The 21,679-nt window shown below is 35.0% G+C and overlaps 1 protein-coding gene across 1 annotated transcript in view; it reads right to left on the bottom strand.

Moving 5' to 3' along the window:
- Positions 1-16,160: 16,160 nt before the first annotated feature.
- ccdc142 (coiled-coil domain containing 142) overlaps positions 16,161-21,679 on the bottom strand; it is a 37,282-nt gene continuing 31,763 nt past the window's right edge. The window contains exon 11 of the mRNA XM_026279724.1: positions 16,161-16,551. Coding sequence (XP_026135509.1) covers positions 16,301-16,551 — 251 coding nt within the window. The 3' untranslated portion in view covers positions 16,161-16,300. The remainder of the gene's footprint in view (positions 16,552-21,679) is intronic.

Consider the following 21,679-nt stretch of genomic DNA (forward strand, 5'->3'; position numbering starts at 1 on the left):
AGAGAGAGAGAGAGAGAGAGAGAGAGAGAGAGAGAGAGAGAGAGCTTAAATTCATGGCAAACAAACAGATATATTTCAAATTATGATATAAATCTAGTTTTCAAATCACAGTCTGTTCTATGAACATTCAGGCACATTTTTCACACTAGAAACAGCATTATCACAGTGTTGTCTCTTCTAGTCATTTCTGAAATGGCCATTGCTCAAAAAAAATAAAAAAAAAATAAAAATAAAAATACACAATAATATATTTTATGATAGGATGCCTTTCCTTCAATGCATAATGCCTTTAAAAAAATCTAAGATCTGTGTTGTAAAAGGTATATTTCCCTGGCTGGCTGAACTGTTTTAATTCCCAGACACTTTATAGTGATGGCTTCAATTTCCAGGGCTTTTGATAAAATCGCACAGTCTCTCGTGTATTGCGATTGAGCACCCGTTGGACACCGTTTAATGAAGTGTCAAAGTTTCAGAGCCTAGTGTTTGACATAACCTCATTCAGTGTCCTTGTGATAAATGTGAGCCTGGCAATCATTAAATATATAGCTATAATTGTATTAATAGGACTTAAAATACCACCCATTTGTACCATCCAATTGCTGTCATTTGCTGCTGACAATTCAAGTTTCATTATTGTTCCCCTTTAGATTACTTTCTTATTCACCCCAGGTCATAACTGTGAATTTATTTATTAAAATAAACAATATTATATAGAGAGAGGTTTCATCTAATTAGGATCACTAGAATTTCTAAAAAAATCAATGCAAACAGTTCTGTGCTCATTAAGTGAGACTATCACAGACACGTGCGCTATGACTTGACTTAAAATTACAATGAAATGGATGTTGTGCTAGATATTTTCTTTGTGACATACGTCCAGCAGGGGCATGTCCAAAGGATTGGCATCGAGTAACCCCCCCACCAGCTCCACCTGAAAATATGACTGGCCTCCCGGTCCCCCATCAACACCATCGGGCTAGAGTACTGTCAATTTGCTTAATGCTCAGTGTCACTGAAACAGAGCACTGTCACCACATCTTAATTCATGGAAAATTTAATTAAACACATATAGTACATGCATTTACAAAGTAGACAGGGTGATTTTTATTTTTTTTAAATAGATTGGGCTAGCTGTCACTGAAAAACTGGATTACACATCCAACATTGTGGAAAGCAGAATACACCATGCAGACAAACCTGTTTTCAAATCGTCATAGATTATTTATAGATGATTGCTCACACTTATGTGTTCACTTTACCATAGTGCTTACATGTGTTTATCTTATAATTGAATCCATTGGTTCTCAACCACATTCCTGGAGCAACAATGCACATTTTGCATGTCTCCTTAATCAAACAAACCTACTTCAGGTCACCTGCTCATTAGTAGAGACTCACAGACCTGAAATGGGTGTGTCAGACAAAGGAAAAATGCAAAATGTACAACATGTGTTGGGGGTCCTCCAGGAATGTGTTTGAGAATCATTGATTTAAACGAGAGGATAACAGGATAATTGATCTCTAAATTGAAAATCAAACGTAAGCTACATTACTTTGAACGGTAAAGGACCACTTTCCTTGTTGAGATTTTATTTCAAAAGTATATTTTTTATATTGACACTTCATGTTAAACTGTTAAAGTCTGTTCATGTTAAAGTCTACTTTGTAATCAGCCATTATCAAGCAAGCATTAAATAACATTTCTGAATTAAATCCCCAAATTTAAAGGACCATTATTTAGGTTGTGAATCTTAAGAAAATGTGAACTGAAGTGTAATCCCACAATATCATGAACAAAAATAATAACAAATAGTATAAACTTAGATGTACTGGTGGGCAGTGTTTGTTCAGGTAAAGGAATCTATATTAAGAATAAATTGAAGTATATATATATATATATATATATATATATATATATATATATATATATATATATATATATATATATATATATATATATATTTTAAGATTGTTCTAAAAATAAAACTTAAGAATAATATGAATTAATTTCTTGCAATATTTCAAATATTAAGCACGACAACAAAACACTACATACAATAGGCTTCATGTGTGAACAAGAAGTGACACCATTGATCAATATTGTAAAAATTATTATTCATGATTATGGTTTATTAAGCTTTTTGCTTTAACAACAATAACAACAACAAGCTATAAAAGTGTTTATATGCTTCTATAGTCGTGCAGAAATTGACACTTTTCAAAATTTGCTCAAACATTAACCAATGCAATTAATGAATGCTAGTTTAAAACTACATTGTGATGCATTGTATACATATCAGCCTATCACACCTATCAACATCCATTAGCCACGACTGTGTTAACAATATATTATGGCCTCTCTTATATTATTGCTTAAAATACATTATGTAATGCTTTTCATATTAATCAGCCATCAGAGAAAAACACATGATTTCATCTGACAGCTCAAAATGATTACTTTCCTGTTCTAAAACTCCCTCAACCAGACTGATATTTGCTTGTTTATTTTGTAGCTGGTGGATGACCATTGTGTGAGCCCCTTTTGTGGTGGAGGTGCAAAAGGATATCTCACAGATCACATCATTCGAGTGAGGTTGATGACTCGGTTAGATCTTCATCACACTCCACTCAAGCGGAGAATATGTCCCTAGCAGAAGTACACTGTTTAGATGGTGATGGGATAGGGAACAGGTGACAGGCTGCTGACAGCCATTTCCTAGGGAGAAGCCTCTATTAGTCCCCTGTTACCTCTAAACTTATGTTTGCATTGCTACAGTCTGGTATAAGTAATGGTACTGTCAGCCTAACTATGTCAAAGCATCATCATGCAACATAACCAGAGCTGGTAAGATTCCCTTCCACATGCGGTGTATCAGAGAAAAAGCATCGCTCCATTTGACCTTTACATAAAATGTCTGCATATTGCACACTTTGCTCACTACTTCTGTTCTGAAAGACAAGGCAGATGGAACTTAAGTATATTATATTCATATATCTCATCTACCTTTAAAATCAACATGAAATGACACACAAACCATTTTAGTACTTTTTCAAGCAGAACAAGTCATTCAACAAGAAAAAAAAAAATATTATTAATAATAATAATAATAATAAAAATCACTTGACTGGATCATGAAAGTTGCACACTCCATAACAGAGGTGCATTTCCCAAAAGCATCGTTAGCCAAAATTGTCGCAAATTCCGTTGTTACCAACATAGTTCTGTGTTTCCTGAAACCATCGATATAAAGTTGGTTCGACGTTTGACATTTTGTCAAAGATTCAGCCTCGGAAATCTTCAATAATTCTTTAACAATTAAGCACAATGACAAGATACATACTGTGTTTTAATTGTTTTCAAATGTAGAAGAGAACACATATTGTGTTTTATTGGTTTTAATCTGCCTTAAGGAATTATAACTGATATACCTTATAATGTAAAAGTGCAAAAAAGGAACTATCTGCAAAGTGAAAAACGAAGAGAAAAAAAGCACAATTATTCAATCTAAATGCACTTGTGACGTATAAATAATAAATCTCAATTCAAATGGGTCTATTTTATTATTTGTTCATAAAAGAAGATTTAGCAGTTGGTTTTATTCACAGAACTGTAGCACAACAAAAGTTATTGAAATGTACCGATTGAGAAAAGCTTGCAAAGCATTACAAAGATTGTGCAGTTTACCGCCCCCTAGACGAACATATTGCACTTGACTTGACCTGACATTCAGAAGTTTAAATAAATTAATTTAGAATGGATACATTTTCATATGTAAATTTAAATGGGCGTGTCGTGTTACTTGTACAAAGAACAATTCTTACAGCCATCTTTTACTATCATATGTAAATCAGGATGCATAATTTAAATTCAATTTGAATTAACACACTCATTTTTAAAACATACAGTATTCCATCTCAACTTCAAAGGGTGTGTGTTGTTACTGGTTTCTAAAAGAACATTTTGATGGTATATAGTTTTAGCCACATAACTATAATAGAACAAAATATTATTATATATATAATAGAACAAATATTATTGAAAATTAAACCAACACATCATTTAGTTTCAAATAAATACAATCTTTTATCTCAGCTACAAAGGCTGTGTCTTGTTGCAGATATCTTATGAAACATTTTGCAGTAGTTTTCATTGTCAAAAGTGATGCAGAAGTCATGGTATTGACTTTCAAAAATCAAATGCAAAGCCTTCCAAAGAGTCTCCAGTGTTACTGCCCCCTAGAGGAAGACGTTTTGCCTGAGTTTGACATTCAAATGAATACATTCATTTCAAATAAATAAAGTCTTCTATTTCAACTTTAAAAAGTGTGTCTTCTTACCTGGGCCTAAACGAACATTTCGTTGAAGGTTTTACTCTCATTTGTTATTCAGGATCCATGCTATTGAACTAAATTCAAATATGTTAATAAATCCAAGTAAAATGCACGCAGTGTTCTTTCTCAAATCCAGTGTGTTGTTACTGGTTCCTAGAAGAACATTGAAAGACAACATTGAAAATGTAACCAACATCATTTAGTTTCAAATAAATACAATCTTTTACATAAGCACCATCTTAGAGATGTCTTACTGGTTAAAAAGCAGAAGTTATTCCTCCACCACTTTTTGTAAAAATAGGCTAACAATTGCATCATAACCTGTGACTCTCTGTCACATAGTAGAGAAATTACCGTATGGACAGCAGGAGAAGCTCGCAAGCAATCTTTTACTGTCTATGAGGCAATCGGGGGAATGTGGAGGCATAAGGGAGAAGCCCATAGAGAGTCTATAAAAGACACAGGACAAAATTATTCAACAACGTCTGCAAGATTCGGTGGGTGATTAAGATTTCTCTTGGCACAGCGATTAGAAGACATGTTGCTCACGTGGCACCTACGTCATCAAGCTCAGTTTGAGTCTGCATAGTACGCTCGACCCCCAGGAAGTGCGTGCTTCTAATTAACTTCACTAGACTCTGTTGAAACCAATGGGGTCGCTGTGTCCATTTTTTTTACTGTCTATGGTTCAAATGACGGAGATGCGACTGTATTCGGGAAACAGTGGTAACCATTGGTTAGAGAAAGAAAAAAGAACAAGCAGAACAAGAAATCATTTTGCATTGTTAGATGATAGTTTAATGATGCTATGGCATGACATGGCATATGTGAAAATGTATGTAAGCCAAGATTTAAAAAAATAGCTTTAAAAGAATTATGTATAGGCTAACATTTTGTCACAATTTTGTACCCATTATTTCAGAAGTAACAGAAATGTAAAGTACAGTTACTTTATGTATGCATTATAGTTATTATTATTTTACAAGGAATCGTTTTCTTATGTATTACTTTGAATTTGCTATAAGAAAATTAAATACACTACCGGTCGATAATCACTCATTTGCTATAATTTTTCCTAATGGCAATTGTTTGATTGTTTTATAGGCACATAGCCTAAGCTACTACAAACAATTATTTCCATTTTCTGCCCAGAATAAGTTAGAAAATAAACTTTATAGTTCCTGTACTGCAATAAATGATATACCAATAATCATTGCATCATTCATAAATTGTTTTTATTTATTCCATTTCAGTTCATTTTGCTTTTTATACAGTTAAGCTGCAGATAAAGCCTGTCTATGAGTGCGAGACTTCTCTTTCAGTATGAAAACGTCTTCATCTAATTTTCATAAAATAAAATACTATAGAAGGCCTATTTAACTTTCCCTATCCACTGCCAAAAGAATGACTGAAATAAAACGCACCCGATGTCTGTTTGCTAAAGCAACAAACATTATTTTAATGCATCTGATTCTAAGATAAACCTCGCCCTCTTATTTCAAGGTTGTTGTTAAAGCTTCGGTTATTTTAACTGTTTCCTTCATACATTCAGTTCAGCAACACTGTTAAAACATATTTATAATTCAGTGGAACTGTGCCTATGTTTTAGACACTTACATATTTCCTCCGTCTATGCAATAAATGTGCAGCTTTCAACTGCTCAGCTAATGTAGTTGGTAAGATGCAGAGAGCCATTTAAAAACTACAGAAAAGTAAAACTGCTATACTTTAGCATTACTGACTAGGAGTACTAAGGAGTAATCACACATCAGCTGTGTCAGAGACGAATGGAGCGCGTGAAGGAGAGATGCGAGGCACTATCACTGTTCAAGGTCTCCATAAATTCCCACTGGTAATAATTTAACGAGTATATTTTATGAAATCACAGAATCGCTATAGAAATCGCAATTCATTCGATTCTTAGCATTTTAAATCGATAACTGTCCGAAATCGGCGATTCAAGATTCATGACAAAGCATAATAATCCTGACAACTTCTTAAAGTGCTGAGGTGAAGAGGTTATTCACTTAGTGCCCTGGTCGGCTGTAATTTAAAACAACTAGCCCTTAAATTACTAGCAAGCCCAACCTCCCCAACCCCCCAACCCAACCTTCATGGGTTTCCCTTAACGAAAGTTTTCAGCAGGACATTACACACTAGAGCAGGCAGCAGATTGTGTGAGATTACGACAACATCCCGGAGCAGCGTTGGCTCTGTAATATCTCCATGTTTGCAGTCATGGCCTGTCAACCCAGCTGACCAGTGGGGACACCCAGTGGGTCATGCCCATGCCTCAATCAACTTCAAGTGTTATTAAATAGTGACCTCCATGAAGAAAAGTACAATGTAATGATAGCTTAAACAAACACAATTTATCATCCTCCCCATGCTGACATTACTTTACCCTACCAAACCCAGCCAAGCAGGCACAGTGCAATTGGCTGTGTGGCCAGTCTCTGACCCAAAAAGAGGCTCCCACAATCCTCTTTCCACAGTTGAGTTGTGTCTATTTCCTCAAATGGAAACAAGGATTCAGACAAATTGTGGGCATATGTATAAATGTACTATTTAAATGTTATACACTATATAAATATTTTAAAGATTTTCAAAAATTAATAGTAAATGTGATTGGAAACATTGGTGAAGACAGAAGTGTTACTAAATTCTGCTGTCGCAATAAGATCTCATGAACAATTTGATTTGTCAAAGGTCTTACTTTCTTTTATAGCTCCATACACTCCAAGTGTATGGCATGGAGTTCCTAATTGTTTATCATTTAATTATAAACTTTGTTTCAGATAATATTGTATTATCATATTAATCATATTTAATGTATTTATAATAATATATTAATCTGAATAATTTTAAGTTATCCTGAAAGTTTGCTGGGGCCCCTTAAAGTGGGATCCAGGGTCCTAGAATCACTGACCTACAGACATATAGGAATCTACTAGCCCAGAGACAACATACTGCCTTCCATAATAGTGTGTGTATTTATTTATTTTTATATATATATATATATAAGTACACACAAAAACACAATACAATTTCCAAGACTGCACTTTTAATAACACAAACTTTTGCTACTTCCTTTGTGTAGTTGGAGTTTTATAACTTTACCACCATAATCATTACAGGTATAAAAAATTGCTTTATCAGTTAACCAATAAAGGCATTGTATTGGTCAGACCCATCAAACAGGTCATTCGGGAAATTATGTGCCAAGTGGATTTTTACGAGTGTATTTTCCAGTGTAGTATACGCTGCGGGTCAATGCTAAACTGAAGTTGCTTGACATTTCATCTATGGTACTATGATTTTTTATAAACACTATTGACTTGGCCTTTATTGATTTGCGTGAATGTTTCACACAAATCATTTTGCACCAAATCAATAAAGAAATCTTGCGGAAATTTTATATTAAAAGACCTTTGTTTACCTAAGTGAGTTTCAGACAGGCACACTGAATGCTTTGCTTTAAGTTTAAATTTGGCCATGGCAAGCCTATAAAACAATGCATTCTTAAATCATGTACTGCCATGAATGATTGAAATTAGATTTTCAACACAATAAGATTCTGCTAAATAAATCATGTATGCATTTTACACAGTCAAAGAAAAGGAACATAATTCTTATGAAGCAGCGTCTTTCAGTCTTTACATTTAACACTTACTGATGGGTATTTGCCTGCAGTGGTGCCAATTGCCTCTTGCTTATAATAACATTTGAGGCTTCATACAAATTTACATAATAAAAAAAAAAAAAGATCTGCACATAATGGAACTCTACAGAGTGTACTAAGGAAATTAAGTAATCTTTAAGTACTACAGTTGTCTTTTTGGATAAAATGTGTAATAATCAAGCAACATGATACTTTGTGCATCACGGTTTAATTTGCAGATTCTAAAATGTTCTATGAGCAAAACATCGATCTGTTTTAGGTATAAAACACAATTTTAGGTAAAATATTTATGTATTACCTCTATAATTATGAAAAAGCTGCTTATTTATAAACAGAAACAATACTTATTTAGAGAGGAAAAAAATTTTTTATTAAGTTATTTCTTTTTAAATCTTATTTTTTAAATATCTAATATTAACTGTGGCAAAGGACTGACCTGTTTCAGATAATTTCATCGGTTGCTAAAGCAATCAGTATGCACTTTACTCCCCTCATGCACGAGAAGACTGTCATCATTTAATGTGCTGGATCTCATGTGTGAGACAGAGGTGTAGTGTTTTACAGTCTAAAATATTGTAAATATTATTTCGTTTTCATCTGTGTGCATTCAAAATCCAGTTAGTACACCTGTTGGGCATTGTTATTTGTATTAATTTGGATTAATAATGATAAAATGTGTTCCTGTAGCTCAACTGGTAGAGCACTGCGCAAACAAGCAAGCGCAAGGTTGGGGGTTCGATTCCCCGGGAACACGTGATATGTAAAAATTGATAGCCTGAATGCACTTTAAGTCGCTTTGGATTAAAGCGTCTGCTAAATGCAAAAATTAAATTAAAAACTATACTGTTGTAACTCCATCATTATGTGAATTTAACACAAATTGAGTTACCAGTTCAATAAACTCAGACCTGTTGTTCAGAAATATTTAGTGCCTTCTTGTAAATGTTTTCCTTAACTTTATTCTGTCCAATGCTAGTGTATTTGTTATCCAAGACAAACATATAATCACCCCCTTGCTCATTTACAACACCTGCATTTCATAAAGAGGTATGCTCATGTAAATACTGCAAGTAATGAATCAACTATGATACGATAGCCTGGCATCCTATACTAGGTTCAGTCGTTCGTCTTGCCTTGCTAGTGTAAACCCTCTGAGCTACTGTATGGATACTAAGTTTTAGTTATGTTTGTCTAGGGATTAAATGACTGTATATTTGTAATTTGTCTGGGTTTTTTACAGAACCACACAAACACCCATAAAGACCAATAAGCACAATTGTATTTCATCATTATTATTCACTTCGCACCTTAAGACGGGAACAATTTGTGTTGGCGTTCTAATTGATGCCCCTTGGTGGCCACAGTGATTTGAACTTGGTCATAGTGTTCATTAGAACATATACTCTATTAATAAAGTCATCTTGCAGTTCCCTTGGAAGTCTGCTGAGGTCCCCTGTTAAGAACACCAGAGGATTTACTTCTACTGCTGATGCAGAAATAACACACTTTACACACCTTTAAGGTAATCGGAAATTTGTTGCACAAATAGTATTTTGGCCAAAATCAAAATGTCTTTGATTTAGTCATTTAAATATCCCACTTAAGAGAACTGAATGACTGCTAAAGGAGGGCACTTTTGTTTTTTTTATGATCAGTTGATCATCGCTGTTTAATTATGTCAGGTGGATTTTAGAGTAGATAACATGCTGTTATCTCCCAGTGAAAGGGCTACAAAGGATATCAGAATGATGAGTCCTATTTCACCACACACGGCTGCTGTTCAAATATTTTAATGTTCTTTTATCTTTCAAAATATTTAATCTTCTGCTAAACTGATGCAGAAGAACAAAATATGTTTTGATAAATGTCTAAGTGGCATATATTTTTGTGTCTATAACCACAAGAGCACTTAATTTTCAAACAGATAAAGCCAAAGATTAAATAAGGGTTGGGGGTAGAGGAGAGGCTCATGGCAATAATAACAGCCTAAAGGGATTAAAAGATCACATGAGTCAAGAGGTGTGTTAAACACCATAAAATGCAGAAATGATTAGGCTAGATATACTTCATTCAGAACTCCACACATAATTGAGGGCTATAATATGATATTCAGGACAGGGTCATTAGATGTTCTGCGGTGCCTTTTGAACCCCATGGATTTACACAAATATGCAATTGACAGCTAGCTGAAATAAATGTATATATAAAAGTGAAAAAATGAAGGATGGGCATGTTTAAAGGGATATAATTGGAAAAAAAAGAAAAGAAAAATAATCAGGAAGCAAAAAACAGAATATAAAATATTATGAATAAATAACATTTAAGAAGAATATTTTTATTTATTTACTGTATATATATATATATATATATATATATATATATATATATATATATATATATATATATATATATATATATATTAATTAAGAATCAGGCTAAGAATACCTTGGAATCATTAAAAACATTTCTCAATAATGCTCATATTTTTTTCTTTTTAAATCAAGCATGTTCTAAAGACAAAACACTGTTCTAAAAAAAAAAGAAAGCATAAGTAAAATTCCTGAAAATGATGTTCTAAAAGTTAGAATAACCTGCAACATGTCTTAAATCCCCAAAGGTAAGATGTTAATTTAATTCATTGATGTTTTAAATATAAAACATTATATCATTATTGTGATATTGTGATTATTATGGTAATCTGCTGCCTTCATAGAGGAACTTTGAGTGTCTGTCATGAGCAGCGAGACATCTGCAAGACCCACAAACACAAACACCAAAAACTCTTTAGACCAATTTTGCTCTTAGGAACCTACTTAAAAACTTAAACAGTGAAATTATTTCAGAATCACTGCATTTTAACTTAACTGTGATAAATTGAGATAAACTATTATTGTTCCATAAATAGTATTGTTCTATAATTGTTCCCCATCTTAAAAGAGTTTAGCTTTATAGAATTATATATTACTGTATATAATTACATTGAATTATATATAAATATTAAACAAATTATTTAACAAATATAAACAAATAAATACATGCATACACATATATACACTTAGAGATGCTAAAATGTCACCATTATTATAAAACTGGAACAGATAATAACAAACATTTCTATGACTTGCCTTCAAAATTTAGCAAAATGTGTGTTTCATTCATAGCCTGTCATTACAAATCTATCTAAAAAAAAAACATGTGAAACAAATACATCTTAAAATTAGATTAAAGGATTAAGATGGATTACTGTAAGTGTACAAGTTTAAAGAAACCAAAGGAAATGTCAAATGACACACAAACACACACACACACAAAAAAAGATGCATCCGTGATTATTTTCACTATACAGAGGGAGTAAATGGCAACAAAAGTACACATGAGCTATTGGAATGGGAAATCGGATGCTCCATTAGCAGCGGATTTATTCAATCAGCTTGCTCACCTCTTAATTAAAGGAACTAATTATGCTATTGAAAGAATTCTTGGTTGGTGGCTCCAAAAGTGGGTTGGCTGGCACGCCATCCCCCTCTTACCTCGCTGCAGGTGATGACCTTGTGATAACCCTTGTGTTCATCAGTCAAATTACTGTCCCCAGTAATGGTATTGCCAAAGCACTGGAACACTGGGGCCAACTAATCTGTATTCAAATTACATGCCACCAAACAGTAAGGTGGGCTGTGCAGCCATAACTCAGCCGCCGTGCATGCTGGGGTGAAAGCTCAACAATGACCACAGCCCCCTCCCAGCCAATCAGATATTATCATACATTTCCCAGGTGTATGACAGGCCTTCTGGGGAGCAAATGATATTGGAAAAATTCATCATAAGTCTCCCTCCCAGCCGTAAAGATCAGTTTAAATTAATTACAAGTGAAGGGCTGCATGGTTCGGGTCAGTATTTGTAGAACTCCTGAATAGGTAAAGCCACACAAAGAAACTGCTTAAACTGTTGGAATATGTTTCTGAATTTATTTAGACTAGTGCTTGCAAACATTGTTTATGGTGTAATATTGTTTAAGGGCGTGTGTTTGGCTTCACTATTTTGGAGTAGTCCTAATATCTTTATAGTAATGCTTAACAAGTAAGTAAATACATTTAAATAGTTATGTAAACCTTTAATGAATAGTAATATATTTAATATATATTTATATTAACTATCTGTTTCTACTATTCCGCAATGACTAATTACCCAGCATGAAAGTAAAATGAATGTATTTTCTGGTTAGAAAATGTTTAATTTACATTTGCTGCCATATTTAATTCAGTATGGTAAGGAACTTAAGGTGGCAATCAGTAACCTCATATTAAATATTGTTAAACACTTGTCTTATTACTAGGATTTTTTCATGTGAACTTAAGGCTGCAGCTATTACAGCAGTCCCTAAAAAGCCTGGAAGTGATACCTCTGATCTAACAAATTACAGGCCTATTTAAAATTTTCCTTTTCTGGCTGAAGTCCTGGAACATGTTGTTTTGGCACAATTACATTCTCATTTGTCATTTTTCTCATTTGTCACAGTAGTGAGACCACTTTTGGTTCGCATTATAAATTACCTCCTGGTCTCAGCTGACTCTGGTGCCTCTACTATTTTGGTTTTGTTAGACATGTCTGCAGCATTTAACTCTGTATGTCACTCTAAATTACTTGATAGACTAAAGAGTTGGCTCGGTATCTCTGGTACTGTGTTTGACTGGTTCAGATCCTACCTTACAAATAGATCCATTTGCTGCTCTGGGAAATAAATCAGACACCAGTTTGGTCCAATATGGTGTCCCTCAAGGTTCTGTTTCAGGGCCCATACTATTTAGCATTTATATGCTTCTTCTGGGGAAAATCATTAGAAAACACAGTCTTTAGTATCATTTTTAAGCTGATGATACCTAAATATACAGTATGTCAGTTCAAAGTCTGATGTAACAGTTTGTTCTGATCCTTTCTGAATGTTTGCAGGACATAAAAGTATGGATGCATTACTTTTAACTTTCTACAATGAAATAGCTAAGTCTCAGGTTCTTCTTATTGGCACACCAGCAGCCATCCATAAACGTAGTGGTTTTAATCTGACACTGGATAACAGCTCTGTACTGCTGTCTGTACAAGCTCGTAATCTTGGTGTAATATTTGATGTTCATTTGGCATTGGAGGCTCACATTATGAGTGTTACTAAATCAGCATTTTATCATCTCAGAAATATTGCTTGAATGTGGCCTTTGCTTTCTGCAATATATTCAGAACTCAGTAGCACGTGTTTTCATTCACACAGCCTCGCGGCAGCACATCAGTGGCGTCGTCTGTAACTTGCACTGGCTTCCAGATCAGTCGCGTATCGAGTTTAAATCACTTGTTTTTACTTATAAAGCTGTGCATGAATTGGCTTATTCTTTTGCTTGTAAATTAGTTACCATTTACATACCTTTTCGTCCTCTTCTCTCTGCTGATCCTCTTCTTCTTTATTATCCCCACTGTAGATTAAAAACTATGTGACAGATCCTTCTCTCGTGCCGCTCCGAGGATATGGAAAGGCGATTCCGTTATTCGAAGTGCTCTTACACTAAGTAGGCTACTTTTAAACTGTTAAAAACCCACCTCTTTAAAATTGCTTATTTTTAAAATAGCTTAAAAGCTACTGATTATGGTTTTGATTTGATTTATTTCGCTGTTTTATATTGTATCATTGAATTGTGTATTTTACAATTTTTTCAATGTTTTAGCGCTTAGGTGTGAGAAAATCGCATTATAAATAAAATATGTTATTATATTTAATCTGCCAAGCTAAAACAAACACCTCATAATATATATACATATATATAGAGAGAGAGAGAGAGAGAGAGAGAGAGAGAGAGACGTAAGTAAATGTCCATAAACAGCGTGAACTTAATGCGGTACGAATTATTCATATCCTTTTTTTTATTTTTTTTTTTATTAAGGAACACTAAATAAATACACTTTAAACAGTGAACAAGAGGACGGGTGTATTAAACAACCTGCATTTAATACAATAAATGATTTTAATGATCAACATGTTTCATTCATGATGCTTTGTCACCACCTTTCGGTTATACGAGATATAACCGCACGTCATAAAGCTCTGAACCAGAAATTCATTTTAACAAATGCTTATCGACTGCCTGCTGTTTTAACCATTTTATAATCCCCCATTCCTCAAATATATCATAAACAACTTTACATTTCACAGTTAAATAATGAACAGATCCGATTAAAAAAATTCACGGACTTGCCAGAAAAGTCACCTTTTTTGGATGTAAATATTCAAATACTGTTTGATTGGATCACTATTGTAGGGAATAACATTTAACCTAAATGATGCTGTGTATAGCTTTTTAAATTCTCAAACAACCATGTTTGAAGACATACAGTGAAAGCCATATGTGGGACATCGTGGCCTAGTGGTTAGAGTGTGTGACTCCTAACCCTAGGGTTGTGGGTTTGAGTCTTGGGCCGGCAATACCATGACTTAGGTGCCCTTGAGCAAGTCACTGATCCCCCAACTGCTCCCCGGGAGCTGCAGCATAAATGGCTGCCCTCTGCTCCGGGTTTGTGTGTGTTCACTGCTGTGTGTGTGCACTTTCCATGGGTTAAATGCAGAGCACAAATTCTGAGTAAGGGTCACCATACTTGGCTGAATGTTACTTCACTTGATACAGGTGCATCTCAATAAATTAGAATGTCATGGAAAACAAACTTCAGTAATTCAACTCAAATTGTGAAACTTGTGTATTAAATAAATAGATTGAACTGTAGTAGTTGAAGTTTTTAGTTCTTTTAATTGTGATATTTTGGCTCACATTTAACAACAACAACAGTGTCTTTGGTTTTCAACACATTGCACCCCAAATCATCACAGACTGTGTAAACACTGGACTTCAAGCAACTTGGGCTATTAGCTTCTCCACCCTTCCTCCAGACTCTAGGACCTTGGTTTCCAAATGAAATGCAAAACTTGCTCTCATCTGAAAATAGGACTTTGGACCACCAACAGTCCAGTTCTTCTTCTCCAAAGCCCAGGTAAGATGCCTCTGACGTTGTCTGTGGTTCAGCAAATTCCTTGACATGTCTATGTGTGGTGGTTCATGATGCTTTGACCCCAGCCTCACTCCATTCTTTGTGAAGTTCACTCAAATTCTTGTATCGATTTTGCTTGACAATCTCCATAAGGCTGCAGTTCTCTCTGTTGGTTGGCATCTTTTTCTTCCACACTTTTTCCTTCCACTCAACTTTCTGTTAACATGCTTGGAAAAAGCACTCTGTGAACAACCAGCTTCTTTGGCAATGAATGTTTGTGGCTTACCCTCCTTGTGAAGGGTATCTTATTGACAACTGTCAGATCAGTGGACTTCCCCATGATTATGCAGCCTAGTGAGCCAAACTGAGAGATCATTTTGAAGGCTCAGGAAACCTTTCCAGGTGTTTTGAGTTGATTGGCTGATTGGCATGTCACCATATTCTAATTTGAATTGAAAATCATCACAAGTAAAAGAACCAAGAATTAAACTACTAAAGTCTGTGTGCACTGAATTAATTTCAATTTGAGTTGAATTACTTAAATTAACTTTTTTCCACGACATTCTTATTTATTGAGATACACCTGTAGTATACCTGTAGTTCATATTCCAGGGGTGACAATGCCAAGATTCACCCATCTGAATTTGTGAAAAAGCGGTTCAGTGAACATAAGGAATAATTTTTTCTTGTATGAATTGGCCACCACAGAGTGCTGAGCTTAACTCTGTTAGTTTTTAGGATGTGACGGAGACAACTTTACAGGGTGGTTTGACTCTCCCTTTGTCAATACAAGATCTTGGCCAAAAATGAATGCATCTCTTGATGGAAATGAATGCGGTGATCTTGCATGTTGATGATGCACAGTGAATGCATAATATAATCAAAGCTAAAGTCAAAGTTGTTTGTTTGTTTACTTACACTGCAGTCATTTTCCTGCCCTTGATATAATAGATTGTCTATCATGCATTTAGTACACAACTTATTAAATAAATCTGTAGTTAAAGTCTCTATCAAAACACCACAATTACTTTGACAATGAAGAACATTTTAAAAATAGATAAATATATGAATAATTGTATCATTTACACAGTTTATTCAGAAAAACGTCAACAATAAAAAAAAATATCTGATGGTAAACTATTTTTATTACAGAAAATACAATGCTACATTGATTACATCCTTAACAAATTTAACAACATTTATCTGAATGAATAACTTATCTATAGGTGGGCCAGTAAACACTTTCATAATTGCTCTGGTCACCTGATTAAGGTTCAGATTTAGTAAAACAATGCAGCACTGGGAGTTTCCGGCGTGAGCCGCTGTGTATCCTCAGGTCCAGCCATTCCTGCTGAGCCATGGCCAAGTATGACTCGGGTGGGGAGGAGGACAGCAGCTCAGGGGTCACTGAGCTCTCAGCTTGTGTTAGGGCCTGCTGGCACGCTGCCTGTATGTCCATAGTCTCCAGATTATTAAGACTCCCTGCTGCCTGATCCATGACCTGTGCACTGCTTGGACCTGAGGAAACACGACAAAGGTATTAACAAAAAGCTGCTGATGTCCGTTCACACAAAGCCAAGACTCAATTGATTGAAGTTTTATTTCTTATATGAAGTGGGTAACCTGTCACATAACAAGTTGAATACTACTCACATTTTATCCTGCTAAACCTGCTATTGTTAGACACCTTGCCTCAAAGTAAAATTTAATCCTGGCAAATGATAAATAACCCTGCTACAATGCTGTTTGTTACCTAAACTTTTGCTTTTTGGTTGATGCAACAATCATGACACAAGTTGTCAGTATACAGTAAATCCAGCATTATATAGACCAGTGCAATAAATGACAGAGTGCACCTTAACGTAAGATGACCATTAGTTTATTAGACTATTAACCAGTCTATTGACCAGTGTTTTTATATTAACTCTATTAACTTCAATCAAAATTAAAATTCTAAAAATATAGCTGCAAGCAGCAAATACCGGGGTTCGAGCATTTACCAGGGCTTAAAATGTGTCAAGGTTTTAAGGTCTAGGTCAACCTGGATGTATGGCTGACAGTAGAACACATCTAAAATGGAGAATAGGCTTAACCTCTCACACACACACACACACACATACAGAGACAGTCTTCTCTTTTATAAGTTTGTATGTCATTGGCAGGTTTCATTGTAATCATAATCTGGCATAATTGTAAAAACTAATATTTAAACCAAATGCTAAACTTTGATTAAATGTCATTTTAAATGTTATTGCAGTGATTTTAAAATGTGTACAAACAAACAAATGAACAATACTGTTTTTATTCATTAAGTGGTCTTCCGCTGCCATCTAGTGGTTATGAATGCAATTTCTCATGCAACACTGCGTTTTTAAGCTTTATCACTATTATATTGTTATTTTTTGCCCAATCTCTCTAAAAATGTGCATGCCTGTTTAGAATGAATGCAAATTTAAAGTATGTGTGAATATGAGCTTTTTTTTTTAGCAGTGTGAAGCCATTTAGAACAGAAATATAGTATTTTGAAGTCTTATGAAGTTATAGCGCCACATATAGTCCGATCACCGTGAAACTTTGCATGCTTATTAAGATTCATCTGACATATATTCTCACTAAGGTTTATAATTTTTTTTTTTTTTGGTTTTATAGCCTTTGGGGTATGTGTGCCCACTCCCCTTTCCTAAATGAACCCTTATAGCTAACCAAAGGACAAAAAAAAAAAAAAAAAAAAAAATTCTTCGATAATTATTGATCTAGTAAGTCCACAAAATATTACTGCAGTGGTTTGGTTCCGATTGGACAGAAAACCTAGAGTTTGCAAACGTATGTTTTTGACCCATATCTGAATTTGATTGACAGCTTCGCTCCCAGAGGCAAAGTTGTTCACAATGAGGAGATCTATCATATGATATTTAGATCTAGTGTTTGTGTCAATTTATGAACATGTTCTACAATTTGTGTTCATTTTCTATTGAAATTTTGTGTTTTTGAGGCTTTTTCAACTGTTATAGCACCACCTATTTACCAATCTCATTAAACTTTGCATACTTGTTAAGAGTCACCTGCCACATTTTCACCAAGTTGCATAAAGTTTTGACTATTTGTTTCGTTTTTATAGGCTTTGAGGTATGTTTGGCCACTCCCCTTTTCTAAATGACCCCTTTAAAACTAACCAAAGGACAAAATTCTAAATGTTTTCTATACTTATTGATCCAGAGAGTCCACAGAATATTACTGCAGTGGTTTGGTTCCGATCATGTGAAAAATTTAGGACTAGTTTGCAAAAGTATGTTTTTAACATATTTGTGAATAATTAAAGAACGATTTGACTGACAGTAATGGTTCTTGAGGCAAAGTTGTGCATTATGAGGACATACAGTATTGTTCAAAATAATAGCAGTACAATGTGACTAACCAGAATAATCAAGGTTTTTAGTATATTTTTTATTGCTACGTGGCAAACAAGTTACCAGTAGGTTCAGTAGATTGTCAGAAAACAAACAAGACCCAGCATTCATGATATGCACGCTCTTAAGGCTGTGCAATTGGGCAATTAGTTGAAAGGGGTGTGTTCAAAAAAATAGCAGTGTCTACCTTTGACTGTACAAACTCAAAACTATTTTGTACAAACATTTTTTTTTTCTGGGATTTAGCAATCCTGTGAATCACTAAACTAATATTTAGTTGTATGACCACAGTTTTTTAAAACTGCTTGACATCTGTGTGGCATGGAGTCAACCAACTTGTGGCACCTCTCAGCTGTTATTCCACTCCATGATTCTTTAACAACATTCCACAATTCATTCACATTTCTTGGTTTTGCTTCAGAAACAGCATTTTTGATATCACCCCACAAGTTCTCAATTGGATTAAGGTCTGGAGATTGGGCTGGCCACTCCATAACATTAATTTTGTTGGTTTGGAACCAAGACTTTGCCCGTTTACTAGTGTGTTTTGGGTCATTGTCTTGTTGAAACAACCATTTCAAGGGCATGTCCTCTTCAGCATAGGGCAACATGACCTCTTCAAGTATTTTAACATATGCAAACTGATACATGATCCCTGGTATGCGATAAATAGGCCCAACACCATAGTAGGAGAAACATGCCCATATCATGATGCTTGCACCTCCATGCTTCACTGTCTTCACTGTGTACTGTGGCTTGAATTCAGAGTTTGGGGGTCGTCTCACAAACTGCCTGTGGCCCTTGGACCCAAAAAGAACAATTTTACTCTCATCAGTCCACAAAATGTTCCTCCATTTCTCTTTAGGCCAGTTGATGTGTTCTTTGGCAAATTGTAACCTCTTCTGCACATGCCTTTTTTTTAACAGAGGGACTTTGCGGGGGATTCTTGAAAATAGATTAGCTTCACACAGACGTCTTCTAACTGTCACAGTACTTACAGGTAACTCCAGACTGTCTTTGATCATCCTGGAGGTGATCATTGGCTGAGCCTTTGCCATTCTGGTTATTCTTCTATCCATTTTGATGGTTGTCTTCCGTTTTCTTCCACGTCTCTCTGGTTTTGCTCTCCATTTTAAGGCATTGGAAATCATTTTAGCTGAACAGCCTATCATTTTTTGCACCTCTTTATAGGTTTCCCCCTCTCTAATCAACTTTTTAATCAAAGTACGCTGTTCTTCTGAACAATGTCTTGAACGACCCATTTTCCTCAGCTTTCAAATGCATGTTCAACAAGTGTTGGCTTCATCCTTAAATAGGGGCCACCTGATTCACACCTGTTTCTTCACAAAATTGATGACCTCAGTGATTGAATGCCACACTGCTATTTTTTTGAACACACCCCTTTCAACTAATTCAACTAATTGCCCAGTTGCACAGCCTTAAGAGCGTGCATATCATGAATGCTGGGTCTCATTTGTTTTCTGAGAATCTACTGAACCTACTGGTAACTTGTTTGCCACGTAGCAATAAAAAAATATACGAAAAACCTTGATTATTCTGGTTAGTCACATTGTACTGCTATTATTTTGAACAATACTGTATATCAAATGATATGCTTTTTGTGTGGATATGTGAAACAACACATGATTACAGAGAAAAAAATAAATAAACTCATTAGAGCCAACTAGTGGCAGATTCCTTTCAAAATTCTTACAGACCTTTAGGGCCATGAGTCGAACATGCTCACAGAGTTTTGTCGTTTTGACCTTGAGCATGAGCATGTTCGACCCTGTCAAATAGGGGTTTAAAATTGTTTGTCCAATGGCGGCCATGTTTTTTGAGATACATGAATGTACTCATCCCATCAGACAAAGATACTGCATACCCATTTTCAAGCTGATTGGACCAGCGGTTGTCTAGTTATAGCCATTTATGTGTTTTTTCTGTCTTATAGCGCTGCCAAGTGGCAGAGGTTTGCATCTTTTTTTTTTATTTGACCAAAGATTGAACTTATACATATGTGCACAAGGTTTGGTGAAGATATCTTGTTCCATTCAACAGTTATAGCTTAAATAATATTTGACTAATATTAGCATAGACACCTTTGTTCGGACTTTCCCAAGGGCTGCAACTATGTAATGTTTTTGAGTCTACAACAAACAGTTACAAGTTAGAGTCAAATATGTCTAACGTTTGGCCATTTAGGCTGAGACTTTGATAGGTTCTCCCAAAATTGAGCTCTACGATCTGACCAAGTTTCAAGTCTCTAGGCCTTAAAGTTTGGGCTGCATGTTCAGTTCTAGGGCAGAATAATAATAATAATATAAATCTTAACAATTACAAAAGGGTTTCAGCACTGCGTGCTCGAACCTTTAACTAAACATAAAATCAAGATGTAAATATTACAGTTATAAAATACATTTTTATTCATGCCATCTCTCTGTTTGTTTGTTTAAGGGGCATAAACTGAGAAATCAACTTTGACTGGCTCATTTGACATATAGAGGTCATTGTACCATTAAGATACCCTTTAAGTTTTAGAGCTCAAAACTTACTTGTTTATCCAAAAACAGCTTTTATTGAAACTAAGTTGAAAAATAAAATGAATGTTTCAGATTGTCACATTATGATGACAAAACAGCAATGACGAAAGACCACCTCTGCAGAATCAGATCAAGGCCTACTTCTGCATCATTGCATCTTTGTCCCAACCAAAGAAGATAAGAAGGAGAGCAGGACAGCAGAGGATTGTATTGAATTTTCTATTGAGTGGATGCATAGATTGTGACATAATACAAACACAATTGCAAATCTTGCATTATCGATTACGTTTTCGCCAATTTACTGTGACTGTAAATTGGGGAAGTCATGGCCTAATGGTTAGAGGGTTGGACTCCCAATCGAAGGGTTGTGAGTTCTAGTCTCGGGCCGGACGGAATTGTGGGTGGGGGTAGTGCATGAACAGCTCTCTCTCCACCTTCAATACCATGTGTGCCCACAGTGTGTGTGTGTGCATTTCGGATAGGTTAAATGCAGAGCACAAATTCTGAGTATAAGTCACCATACTTGGCTGAATGTCACTTCACTTCACTTCACTTCACTGCTAAATTTTAATTACAAAAGCAAAGTCTATTTGCAACTATTTACCATGTAACCTGCCAAAACTTAGAATCATAATTTCCAGTTGAATTTTCGATGCCTTGCACAAAAATCTCTGTCAGGAACTATAAAATGGGCAG

Source organism: Carassius auratus, chromosome 14, assembly GCF_003368295.1.
Source record: "Carassius auratus strain Wakin chromosome 14, ASM336829v1, whole genome shotgun sequence".
Classification (NCBI taxonomy): Eukaryota; Metazoa; Chordata; class Actinopteri; order Cypriniformes; family Cyprinidae; genus Carassius; species Carassius auratus.